The 13,581-nt window shown below is 41.2% G+C and overlaps 1 protein-coding gene across 1 annotated transcript; it reads left to right on the top strand.

Moving 5' to 3' along the window:
• The first annotated feature begins 654 nt into the window (after positions 1-654).
• Positions 655-11,843, top strand: fam114a2 (family with sequence similarity 114 member A2). The gene is made up of 14 exons (XM_080435461.1): positions 655-768; positions 2,353-2,707; positions 3,644-3,749; positions 4,350-4,448; positions 5,635-5,723; positions 6,125-6,259; positions 6,568-6,726; positions 7,183-7,306; positions 7,422-7,507; positions 7,839-7,937; positions 8,660-8,799; positions 9,234-9,306; positions 9,422-9,475; positions 9,927-11,843. The coding sequence occupies exons 2-14, from the start codon at positions 2,369-2,371 to the stop codon at positions 10,026-10,028; spliced, it is 1,605 nt and encodes a 534-aa protein (XP_080291587.1). The 5' UTR covers positions 655-768; positions 2,353-2,368; the 3' UTR covers positions 10,029-11,843.
• Positions 11,844-13,581: the final 1,738 nt, after the last annotated feature.

Genomic DNA, 13,581 nt, shown 5'->3' with positions numbered 1-13,581 from the left:
GGACTACAAATCCTATACCCACAGGAGGACTACACATCCCATACTCACAGGACTTCAAATCCCATACCCACAGGACTACAAATCCTGTACACGCAGGACTACAAATACCTTAATAGGCCGGACGTAGGGTCGCGTTGTGATTGGTTGTTTGGTTGTCAGGAAGTTATATGGCTCCGACAACGTTTTCATTATTATTAATTATTTTGTTCATATTTTATATAGTTTAAGTTCAACGTTATACAGTGAAATAGGAGTGAAGTTAAAAAAAGAAAATTCATCCTATTTTACTTTTATTTATTTGCAGAAAGCATTCACGTGGATCCGGTCAATTAGTTTTCAAAATAAAATAACTTAAATAAAATAAGATTTCTTTCTAGCTTTCTAGTTTTTTTAATAAAAAAAAAAAGTCGTACTTTTTCCACAAGTTTCCTAGTGGGTGGTGGGCACCACTTCCTGTCGATTTGAGCAATTATCAGGGATTAAATTGACAGGAAGAAGTGATGCCCATCACCACCCCCTAGGAAACTTGTGGATACAAAAAAAAACATTGTTCATGAACCTTTTATTTTGAAAGCAATCGCCGGAAGTTGTGTTTGTCATCATTTGGCGCGGCTTCACTCACTCTGGTCACGTGACTTCACACACGTGACTTCACTCACTTCTGTTTCATCATCATAACAACAAATGTGAGTGACGTGGCTAATCCATCCATCCTGGCGAAGAACAAAAGGATACAAATACATTAACATCACGTTACATCATTTAAAGGTTTGTAATGCATGTTTATACGTAAACCAGATGGTCATGTTAAAAAAAGAGACCAATAGATCTTGTAGAATAATAAAGATTAGCTTTTTAAATGCTAGACAGGGGAACACGAACAGACAGCTATAAAGTGACATTTATAGCTGTCAGTGATGGAAGAAGTACTTAAATGTTTTACTTAAGTAAAATATCAATACTGCAATGTAGAAATACTCTGTTACAAGTAAAAGTCCCGTATTCAAAAATGCACTTGAGTAAAAGTACAAAAGTTTCGGCATCAATGTACCCAAAAGTAAAAGTACTCATTGTGCAGAATGCCTCATTTCACAAGTTCAAAATGTCAAAACATCTTTAAAAAAATAGTAGATCTACAAGCTCATAATACGTCCCAGCATGCATTGTAACTGTGAGTTTGTAGATATGCTATTTTCCAATGGCCGAAATGTATAGGGCTGAAGTGATTATGTGTTTTGTGATAATAATCAAAATATACAAATACTAGTAACTCAAGTTTTCATATAATTGTAGTGGAGTAAAAGTACAATATTTGCCTCTGAGATGTAGTGGGATAGAAGTAAAAAGTAACTGTAAATACTGAAGAAAGTAAAAAATACCTCAAAATTGTACCTAAGTACAGGAGTACATGTACTTAGTTACTTTACACCACTGAATAATGATAAACGTATTTGCTGTACTACAAGTGGTAGCTACTGCCGTTGTACTTTGAAACGACCAAATCTACCAAGGTTTACTTTAAAAGCACTCTTATCCTTATCTTAGCCTGATATATCAGACACTCAGTAGAGTGGGCGTAGTCTGTCGGTCGGTCGGTCGGTCGGTCGGTCGGTCGGTCGGTCGGTCGGTCGGTCGGTCGGTCTGACAATACTCCTTTACTAATCAAGTTACCAATGTTCCATTGTTAAACTAGAGAGAGAGATGACCCCGTTCTTTTCAAACCTCAAAACTCCAAGGGTTGAAACAGGAGCTGTGCAGTGTCACACAGATAAAATGATGAATAAGTGATTGAACCTTTTATTAATCCCCACAGGGAGATGTTCACTCTGTTTTTTTTCTGTTTACACACACAAACCTGAAACACAAACACAAACACACACACACACACACACACACACACACACACACACACACACACACACACACACACACACACACACACACACACACACACACACACACACACACACACACACACACAGGCACCCTGGAGCAGCTATATGGGTTTCGGTGCCGACTGCCAGCTGACTTGAACCGGTGATCCTTTGGTTCCCAAGCCAAGTCATTCAACACAGTCTGAGCTACTGCTGTCCTCCCTAAGCAGCATGTAGATGTAGTCATGTTTGTGACAATTGATCATATTTTATGTCAAGGTCACCCAAATTAATATGTATTTTTGCATAGAACCCCCCCTCTAAATCGGCTATTTTTGAATAACCCAAGAAGTTTTATAGGGGCTTAACTCTTCCGCATTTTCTTGGAGACCCCGCAAAAACCCTTCTAGGACCCTTGGGGGGGGTGCCCGGACTCCAGTTTGAGAACCAGTGATTTAATTAATCATCTGTTGCCCAGGTATGTGCTGAGACAGATGTCGGACACTGAAGCGTCCGGTTTGCCGGCTGCGGGTTCAGAGGTGGGAGAGTTGCCAGACAGCCTCTCTCCGCCGACCCCACCCGGTGACAGCCCCTCTCCACCGACCCCGCCCGCCGAGAGCCCCTCTCTGCCGACCCCGCCCGAGGAGAGCCCCTCTACGCCACCCCTGCAGCTCGATGACAGCCCCTCTCCGCCGCCGAGCCCACCTGATGGCGTCTCCACAGACGTTGCCCCCACCAGGAAAGCCCGGAGGAGAGCAGAGAACAAACCCAGTCCAGCAGCGGTCCAGGAGACACCGCCGGAGGCTCCCAAACAAGAGGAGAAATCATCCACTGTAAGAATTATGACAGTAATGTTTTCTCTCACACTGTACTGTACGTGTACTGAACGTCAGTGTCTTGTTACCGCCATTTTGTCTGCCGGGCACAAAGTCGTATGTCCAAAACCATTATTTATCAGAAATGATGTACAAGCTAATGCATTGCAATGCAATGTGTTACTTGTAAGACGCTGTTGTGCGACAAAGTTGGGCATTAATTTACGAAATAAACATTTGAAATATGGAGAAGGTTTCTGCCCGACAGCAACATTATGCTAAACACTGCATGGCATTTGGAACGTTTGCATCCAGACTGAGGAGATATTAGCTCTCAGTATAATGCAGTAATGGTAAGAGCCATCTATAAATAAGATCTTTCTCTAATAATGGCTGCTCAGTGCAACTCGACTTCACTCTGCTTGATTTTGGTACCAGGTACTTTGTTTTCCACTGCAGATGGAGAAGGAGAGCACTAAAGGAACAATGGCCGGAGTTGTCTGAATGGAAACAATCCCTGTTTCAGCTGTAACAAAAACAGATTCTGATAACATTTAGTTGAGAAACCAGGCCATGCAGTCGCTCAATATTGATTAATTCCATGCAGTATAGGGAAAGCTGTCATGACGCAAGTAATCTCTCAAGAAGACAGATTCTGCTAACAGCGGCATTTGTCAACACCACTGCCCTGAACATGTAGTGTGTGTTGTTGTTAGTATGGAATAGACACAGCAGCACCCGGGAGGAAGTGGACTAACTAGGGGAGGAGCCAAACCGAGTTTCTTTTACCTACATGGCAGTATTGATACTTTTACTTAAGAAAAAAAACTACTTTTTCCACCACTGCTTAAGACCAGGGTCAGACTTGAGGCCAGTCTCTGTGGACATGGTGGTGGAAGCTACTGAAGACATTCTCTCTTCATCTGTCTGGGTTTTCTCTCTCCTCTCCATCAGGAGTCCAGTCAGTCTACCGTGGCCCAGGGCGGTGGAGGCTGGGGTTACTGGGGCAGCTGGGGGAAGTCCATTTTATCTACAGCCACAGCTACTGTGGCTACTGTGGGTAAGTCACTCACACACACACACACACACACACACACACACACGCACACACACCCACACACACCGACACACGCGCGCACGCACACACACACACACACACACACACACACACACACACACACACACACACACACACACACACACACACACACACACACACACACACACACACACACACACACACACACACACACACATTGTGTACTTTTAAAACACAACTAAAACAATTAAAAATGCACTTATAAGAAAGACACTTTATAACTGACAAATTTAAGGTAGATATAATGTGCTGTTCCACTGAGCTTATAATGCATTATGACCAGAACTTATAATATATTATAAACGTTGTCATACCTGATTATAAACATTTATAACGAGTGTTATAAGGCCTGATATGTGTATTATAATGCATTATAAATGTGATTATAATGCATTATAGACCCAACCTTTAAGGAAAGTTTTACCTGTGTGTGTGTGTGTGTGTGTGTGTGTGTGTGTGTGTGTGTGTGTGTGTGTGTGTGTGTGTGTGTGTGTGTGTGCGTGTGCGTGCGTGCGTGCGTGCGTGCGTGCGTGCGTGCGTGGGTGGCGTGGATGTTACCAGGCCAGGGCCTCAGCCAGGTGATAGAGAAGGCAGAAACATCATTGGGGATCCCCAGTCCTACAGAGGTGTCGGCCCAGGTCCAGGAGGAGACACAGTCAGGTATTATAGTAACTCTTCTCTGCTTCTCCTGCTGCTTAGGACCCTCCATAACTCAGAGAGTACACAAATGGAACCAAATAGTTCATGTCTGGGCCTGTCACAAAGTTGCGAAACAATATTATACTATATATCTGATTGACTTTTAAACCACTTCAATTGTGCATTTGGAGTGAAAATGTGTCTATTTAATAGGTAATTTAATTTAGATAGGTGATAGATGTATATTCATACATAATATTCACTGGTGATAGATGTGTAGCGATAGATGTGTATTCATTCATATATTCAATGTACATTAATATTTATTGATAGACTGTACATATGTGTACTGTACTTATTCGGAGATCCAGTGCAGATATCTAGGGCCAGCAACCCGATTTGTATTTGTCTTGCTTGGTTCTTGACTCTTATTCTTTCCTGTACCTCTCTTGTGTTTCATTATCACTGCTGTTGCTGCTATGACACCTGAATTTACTTCCGGGGATCAATAAATCTTATCTTATCTTATCGTATCCTGTAAACAGGCCAAACTCCAATTAATGATATTACGTATGGAATATGATCCTCACTTTATCTCTGGTCGATGGCAACAGCTGTCGTTGTCACATTTCATTTCATTGTCATATTTTATTACGCTTCCTGCCCGCACGCATTTAGGTGACATTAATTAGAATCTGTGACGGTTCAGTAACTGTAGGGTTTCACAGGATGGACAATGAGCTTTGGGCCACAGTATCAGGTTATAAATCATTGTCATTTTAAGATTTCTTTGGGCTATTCAAAAATAGCAGATATACAAGCTCATGCCGTGCCACGAGCTTGTAGATCTGCTATTTTTGAAAAATTTGTGCAAATCTATATATGAATACCGGTATATATATTTTTTAAAGCGAACATTTGTAACTCAAATCTTTGCTTCTGGGGGATTCTACAAATCGTACAAGTCTTCTAAATCGTAACAGTTTTTTGAAAAAACTTGTTATAATATCAGTGGTTCTCAAACCTTTTTCATGTCAAGGACCCCTTAAATGATACGTATTTGGCCGTGGACCCCCATCTCAAAATATGTTGTTCCAGGGACCCCCAGAAGCAAAGATTTGAGTAAAAAAAAACTGAGATTTTTTCAAAAATTGTCATTGTGTGTGTGTGTGTGTGCGCCTGCGTGCGCTTGCGTGTATGCTTTCAGGTGATGACAACATTGAGACAGACGGTTCATCGGCGGTGGGCAGTGCCATGGGAATGCTGTCGTCTTTTGGCAGTGTTGTCCAGAGCACGGTGAGCTTCCCACCGTTTATTACATAAATGTCTTATGACAATTCAAGTGAAATATTAAAAAAAGTATAAAATATTATGTGACCGGTCCAGTGGTTTTCAGATTAGTCCCAGACAAACAGACGGACACAGACAGACAGACCCTTGTCTAGATGGCTGGCCCTCTATGAGAAATAATTGAAAGTAGTTGACATAGATCACAAGTAGATCCCATCGCACAAGATTAAATTGATCAGAGTACCCCATAGTTTGACCAAAAAATAACACACTATAAGCAATTTGATCTGTGATTCACATTTAAATCAATTAAAAAATGCAGACATGGTCGATGTGGACGGGATTAACATCACTGGGGTAACGGCTGGGTTTGACTCTAAATGACAGTGCTGGTTCTGTTGTCACAGAGTAAGACCATGATCACGGGAGGTCTAGATGCTCTGGAGTTCATCGGGAAGAAGACCATGGACGTGATCGCAGAGGGAGACCCTGGATTTAAAAAGACCAAAGGACTGATGATCAGGAATTCCACTCTGTCGTCGGTGAGCACACAAGAAAATACATTATTCTGGCGGGCGAAAATAGCCGATCTACAAGCTAAAAAAAAAAATCCAGTTTTTCCTCAAAGAAAGAGTCTAATTTCATCGTGTGTGTGTGTGTGTGTGTGTGTGTGTGTGTGTGTCCGCTGTGTTCGACAAGTATGCCATCTTTTGTTTTGTATGTAACGTTGCTCTGCTTTACATGCGCTCTGTAACTAACTGTTTTCCCTTCATCTGACTGCACTGGCAGTTTTTATGTCCTGTACTTATTATGTGGACATAAATAAATATTTCAAATGTGCGTGCGTCAGGTGCTGCGGGAGGCGAAGGAGAGAGAAGAGCAGCAGACGGAGGCAGTGAGTTCGGACCCGGAGAAGAGAGCTGCTCATTATGGGATGTTGTTTGACGAGTTCCAGGGTCTGTCTCACCTGGAAGCTCTGGAGATCCTGTCCAGAGAGAGCGAGTCCAAGGTACAGTACTAGTCACTGTTAGCTGCTAGCATACTATACACATCAGTGTCATTCTGTTATTCAAGGTACAGTACTAGTCACTGCTAGCTGCTAGCATACTACTGTATACATACACGTTTGCACCTAACATTTGTTTAATTTAATTATAAAACAAGCCGAAAACAATGTGCTCTCCCACCTTCCCTGTCTCTCTCTCTCTCTCTCTCTCTCTCTCTCTCTCTCTCTCTCTCTCTCTCTCTCTCTCTCTCTCTCTCTCTCTCTCTCTCTCTCTCTCTCTCTCTCACAACCTGACTCCCTCTATCACTCCCTCCCCCCTCTCACAATCCCTCCCAAACTTACTGTTTTGCCAATTATTTTAGGGCCCACTTGCAATATTGTCACGGCCCACCAGTGGGCCCCAGCCCACAGGTTGAGAATCGCTGCAATGTAGCTATACATTTGTGTGTATGTGTGTAGGTGAAGTCAGTGTTAAACAGCCTATCAGGAGAGGAGCTGTCTCTGCTCAGAGAGGAGCTCCACGACATCAAGGAGTCCTTCTCTATGGTGGAGTTTGACGACGAGGAAGTCGACGACAAGAAAGGTCAAAAGAAAAGAGAATACTTAAGATGAGTTGATGTATTGGCAGGCTTTCACAGCAGACAATCACATTCACTCATTCATTCATTACTGTTTGGCTTGTTTTCATTCAATGTCAGATGAAGATGGGGCAGAGTTTGTGAGGGAGCTCACGGAGGCTTTGGAAGGCCTTCATGTATCTGTCACAGCAGACAAACTGGGAAAGGTACAACACACACACACACACACACACACACACACACACACACACACACACACACACACACACACACACACACACACACACACACACACACACACACACACACACACACACACACACACACACACACACACACACACACACACACACACACACACACAATAGGAAAGTGGAGCTTTTGTAATGCTCCCTCAGTTTTACACCTGTAAACCTGTGATGTGATAATAAAGTTGATTCTGATTTTGATATACACACACCAAGCTCGATATGATGATTATTCTAAGAAACAGTGATCTCTATTGTATTTTTCTTTTTTTAAATCACTCTCTACCAGGCGAGTCAGAGCGCATGTGAGCAGATCAAGGAAATTACCAAACCCTCACAGGAAGAGGAAGTGAACGGAGAGGAAGTGACAAAAACATTCTCAGTAGAGGTAAACAAACATGCGTAGTATTCTTATGAAACAGTGTATATACAGGTATAATATTATTATTATGTGAAATATTATTCTGGGGGCATGCTGGTATATCTGACGGGATAGTGCATCGAGCAGTGCACACAAGCACAGTGTCCCCAGTTTGATTTAAAATCCTGTGTGTATGTGGTTCCACGGTGTCCTATCTAAGACAGGACAGGGAGACGGGATGCGTTTTGCAGGGCACGGCCAAAGATGGTGGATTTAAAATGATACGCCATCCCAATTTGAGCCACTAGATCTCGCGAACATCCTATGATTACTGGTGCTAGATCCCTCCTGATGTGCCTCTCTGGAGAAAAAAAAATCAAAATGTTCCGAATATTGTGTGGCTTGCTGCGATTGGGTCCAATATTTAGTATAAGAATGGTTCAGAAGCTGTGTTCACGTTCACTTCTCCCATTAGACTCCCACCTAATTCCGGATCTGCTACTTTTGATGATTTTGTGTGACGCTGTAGTAGTATGATCAAGTAGGGCGTTAATTTATGAAAAAACACAAAAAGTTAGAATATGGAGATAAGCGGCTTCTGCCCGACAGCGACGATATAATACAGCAAAAATGGCTGATCTACAACGCGTCGCATCTCGATATTTTGGATAATGTGTCAACTTTGAAATATGTGTGTGTGCGTGCGTGCGTGCGTGCGTGTGTGTGTGTGTTTGTGTGTGTGCGGTCAGGACGTCCACGCGGCAGCCATCCGCAGCCTGGCCGAGCTGACGGCTCGCTCCATAGAACAGTTCCACAAGGTGGCCGAGAGGATTCTGTCCAACAGCTCGTTCAGCTGCAGCGCTCTGCTGCAAGCCAAGGCCCTCGCACAGTAAGCTGGACTGACTGACTGTCTCTCTCTCTCTCTCTGTCCATACTGTCCATCTATCCGTCTGTCTGCCTGCTCAGGCCTGTCACAGTTATTACATAATCGTCTAATCACAATTATTTGGTCATAATCGTTTCCATGTTAAACTTTTCATGCATTTTCAAATATAAAAAACCCCGGGAATAGCAGATCAACAGGCTTACAACACGTCACAAAGTGACATTATTAAATATGTCAGTAATTTCTTTGTATTATTTAAGTTATTTGTCATATCTGCCCTGTGCATTTTTTTTTTATTACGAAGCCTAAAAGGCAAACAGAAATTACATTAATGTATATTATAGAGAACTATCAATGATAACTTTATTATGCAGAATTCTGTTGAACTTCATGCGTTTTCAAGTTTTTTTTTCAAATAAATCTATTTCTCCTTCCAGAATCACCATTGTTCTGTGTAAAGAGATTTCTCTGCTGTCCAAGAAGTTCACCTCTTGTTTAACAACTATTGGGGTAAAAACTGTTCCTGTGTCTTCTGATAAATGTTACATCAACGATGCTCTTTGTATACATACTCTTATATGTGAGACTGAACGCTAATCACGATGAATTCATTGTGTTTTAACAGTCCGGCGAGAAGGGAGACGTTCTCAACCCACTGATAACAGGAGTCTTCCTCGAGGTGAGTTCTGTCTCATTAAACCCATTAAAACCGGGACCGCATCTGTGCAACCACTTTAACCATTAATTTATACTTTTGCAAATCTTTGAATATACATATATTTTTAATGGAACAAATGTTTGCTTCTGGGGATTCTACAAATATCTTATAAATCCTGACATTTATATTTATTTATTCTTTACTTATGTTGATAAGTATATAATCAGTGGTTCTCACACTTTTTCATGACAAGGACCACCCAAAAGAATATGTATCTGGCCATCTCAAAATGCTTTGTTCCAGCCCCCCCCCCCCCCCAGAAGCAAACATTTGAGTTAAAAGTGTAGATATATTTTCAAAGATGTTTACACATTTTCATGATTTGAAGATAGATGTAGTTAGATGTAGTTGAAAGTATGGAACAAACCCGACAAACAACAAACCATCTTCCTCTTCCTCTCCTCATCCGCAGGCATCCAACAGTGCGTCTTACATCCAGGACGCCTTCCAGCTCGTCCTCCCCGTCCTGGAGGTGTCTCACATCCAGAGGAGCACCGGGTCAAACCAGGAGTGACCTACGACCCCCCGACAACCATAGAACACCGTAGAACCAGTGGGTGGGCACAGTACTCGGCCCCAGTTCTTGAGTCAGAGTATAGATACTCCTGGTCAAATATTGCTACATGTGAAAGCTGCTCAGTCAAATTGGTACTTGAGTTAAAGTGCTGGAATACTTGCTTTTAAAAACACTTAAGTATTCAAAAGAACAAAATAATTACGTATAAGTATATTAAGTATATTTTGTTTCTAATATCAAGGTAGCCTAATTGCTGTATTGAAATTTTGAAAATGTCCCCCATAATTCAAAAACATTGAAATGTTTGATAATGGTTCATTCATAATATATTTTTGTAATTTTGGGTCCCTTCCTAGAAATGTAGAGGCGTCAAAAGTACAATATTTGTCTTGGAAATGTAGTGGAATGTAAACAAATACTCAAGTAAAGGACAGATACTCAAAACATTTACTTAAGTTTACTCAAGTAAATATAATTTACTTTGTTACTCTCCACCACTGCCTAGAGCGGTGCCAACCGAAGGAGACTGTCAGAGAGGAAGACAGACTACATTATTAAAGTCCCATGATGTGGTTTAAAATACTCATCTATGTTCAATAAATGTACAAGTCAAGCGTTTCTTGCCCCCAAAGGCTGACCTCAGCTTCGCGCATGGAAGGAAATGTAATATTGATTAAACAGTGTTGCGGGTTGTTGCAGTGCAGTTTTATTTGTGTAGCGCTGTGAATAGATTCATTATGTTCCAGTACAGAGGGAGTTGTTTTGGTGTTGTTTAAGACTCAGTTCCCATCTAAAGCCTCATTTATACTCTGTACTGTATGTCAGTGTCCTTGCCGACAAGAACTGAACTTGTCGGCAAGAGATACCACCATGCGATGGGCGATGGCGTTATAAAGGGCAGAAAAACTTCATCAAGTTGTCTCTAAAGATTCTTGACCTGTCCAAGGTCTATCTGTTTGTATTCGTTTAAGAGTGCAGCAAAACATTTCTGGAGAAAAGTGATGTCGCAGCTTCAGATCAAAAGGAAACTGGAGATGCTGTAGGTTTGCTGAGCCATCAGCCAGTGAAGCCTGTATCGTGTATCTTTGAACAGCTACTTTGAGAGCAATCTCAAAGATGGTAAAAGGGACATGTTCCACAGTGTTTGTTTGCTAAATTCCCATGAAGTATAGGATGTTGACAATGCTAACCCTAATGTTAATCAAGGAGATCGTTGGCAAACTCCCTGGGTTTCTTCTGTTTTTGTGTTCTTGTGCACATGTGTGTTAGAAATCATATAAGTCTCAAAATTAGACTCCTCATTTGGTCTCAGCACACATTAGACTTGAATGACAAAAACAGCTTATTTGGTGCTTTAGAGTTAAACCAGAGGAAACTACAGTTTGTGTTTTGAAGGACTAGAGTTAGAATTATTATCAAAATCTCTGAACTTGCTTCAGTACTAATTTAAGCAGACCAGGAGATAAATTGCCCAAATCTTCACATACCCACATTATGTTTCCGTTACTATTATTTAATCCATTATTTGTTAATAATAATCAAAGATACCGTATGTATTTCACATGTTTATATATTTGTGCCTGACAAAACAGCACTGTGGATCAACAGTGTGGAACTTAAGATTGGACTTTTGGAACCAATTGTTTGAGCTGTAAACGCTTTAACGTTTTGTTAACGGGCTGTCAGGATGTAAAAATGATTCTAACATCTGGTTCTCTGGTCTTTTAAGTGTTAGTGCAGACGGTCAGCGTCAGCTCCATGTATTTTAAATAGCTTTCAAATAAACATGCTGTTTTTAATGAACAAAACCTGCTTTGATTGCACTCTCAAGTCATTTTGTGTCATTCAGTTATTTTGTCCTGTGATTGTCAAATTAAAACTGTTTTGGCTTTGGCCTATTACACAGTAAAATCCTCAGTGTTCATTTATCCATTTGTAACTCTTGAGAGGATACAAATGTTACATTTGTATACTCACGAGTTGAAATAACACATTTGATGGATTTTTGTAGATAAAGTAGCTAGGATTGTAACTTGTAGGACCTTGATTAATCCAGAGTTGGGTCAGTCAGTTATAAATAAGAAACCAGTGATGAAAGAAGTACTAAAACATTTTACTTAAGTAAACTATCCTTCTCCGTTCTCTACACTGGCTCCCCGTAGCGGCTCGCATCCAGTTTAAAACCCTGGTGCTAGCCTATAGGGCAGTGAAAGGAACAGCTCCTTCTTACCTCCGGGCTATGGTCGATGCCTACACCCCTGCCCGACCACTTCGGTCTGCCACCTCGGGGCGACTGATTGCCTCGTCACTCAAGGGTCCTTCTGGCCGATCCACACGGTCACGACTTTTTTCTGTTCTGGCCCCACAGTGGTGGAATGAACTTCCCACTGATGTCAGGACAGCAGAGTCACTGCCCATCTTTCGCCGCAGGCTGAAAACCCACCTCTTCAGGAAACACTACCCTTCCTCTTTGCCTGGCCTACTTGTTGTTAACTAATTGTACGAACGCTTGTTTTATTGGATCTTGTTTAGTCGATACACTTATTTGTTTTAGCTCCTGCTCATTTGATTTTGCTATTTTGTCTCATCTGTTTAAGGAAATAGGTAGCTGATGTATTGCACTTTTACCTTAGCGCTAGGTATACTCTTGGTTGCTTGTTTTTGCAGAAAATGCACTTAAGACTTCTGGTGATTAGTAGTTTTCGTTCCCTACCTATGTTGAATGCACTTATTGTAAGTCGCTTTGGATAAAAGCGTCTGCTAAATGACTGTAATGTAATGTAATGTAATGTAATGTAATGTAAAGTAAAAGTATAAATACCCTATTGTAGAAATAGTCTGAAGTACAAGTCTTGTACTCAAAATGTACTTGAGTAAAAGTACAAAAGTATTGGCATCAAAATGTACTTAAAGTACCGAAAGTAAAAGTATGCAGGATGTCCCATTTCACAAGTTTTCAAATGCATACAATATATAAAAATCCTTTGAAAATAGCAGATCTACAAGCCCACAACGCGTCGCTTTGCGACTTGTGAGCTTGTAGACCTGCTATTTTCAAATTGCTAACTGTGTGTATATATGTATGTATGTATGTATGTATGTATGTATGTATGTATGTATGTATGTATGTATGTATGTATGTATGTATGTATGTATGTATGTATGTATGTATGTATGTATGTATGTATGTATGCATGGGTCTGAAGTGGTTTTGTAATAATAATCAAAATCTACAAAGTAGGCTAACTAGTAACTAAATTGTCAAATAAGTATAGTGGAGTACAAGTATTTGCCTTTGAGATGCAGTGGAGTAGAAGTAAAATTATTTAAAATTGGAGGTGCTCTAGACAGTAAAGTAAAAAATACCTCAAAATTGTACATAAGTACAGTACATGAGTAACAGTAGGATGGACAGCAGGATGTACCGCCACCGGCCAGCAGGTGGCCACATCACAACGTTGGCGATCAGTCAGGTCAGAGTGCTGTGATTGGCTTTTAACGTCCGGCGTCAGAGGTGAACGGCGGCGGTGCTAACAAACAACAACGTCCG

Source organism: Gymnoscopelus braueri, assembly GCF_963280865.1.
Source record: "Gymnoscopelus braueri genome assembly, chromosome: 8".
Classification (NCBI taxonomy): Eukaryota; Metazoa; Chordata; class Actinopteri; order Myctophiformes; family Myctophidae; genus Gymnoscopelus; species Gymnoscopelus braueri.
This window is presented reverse-complemented; position numbering and strand designations above follow the sequence as displayed.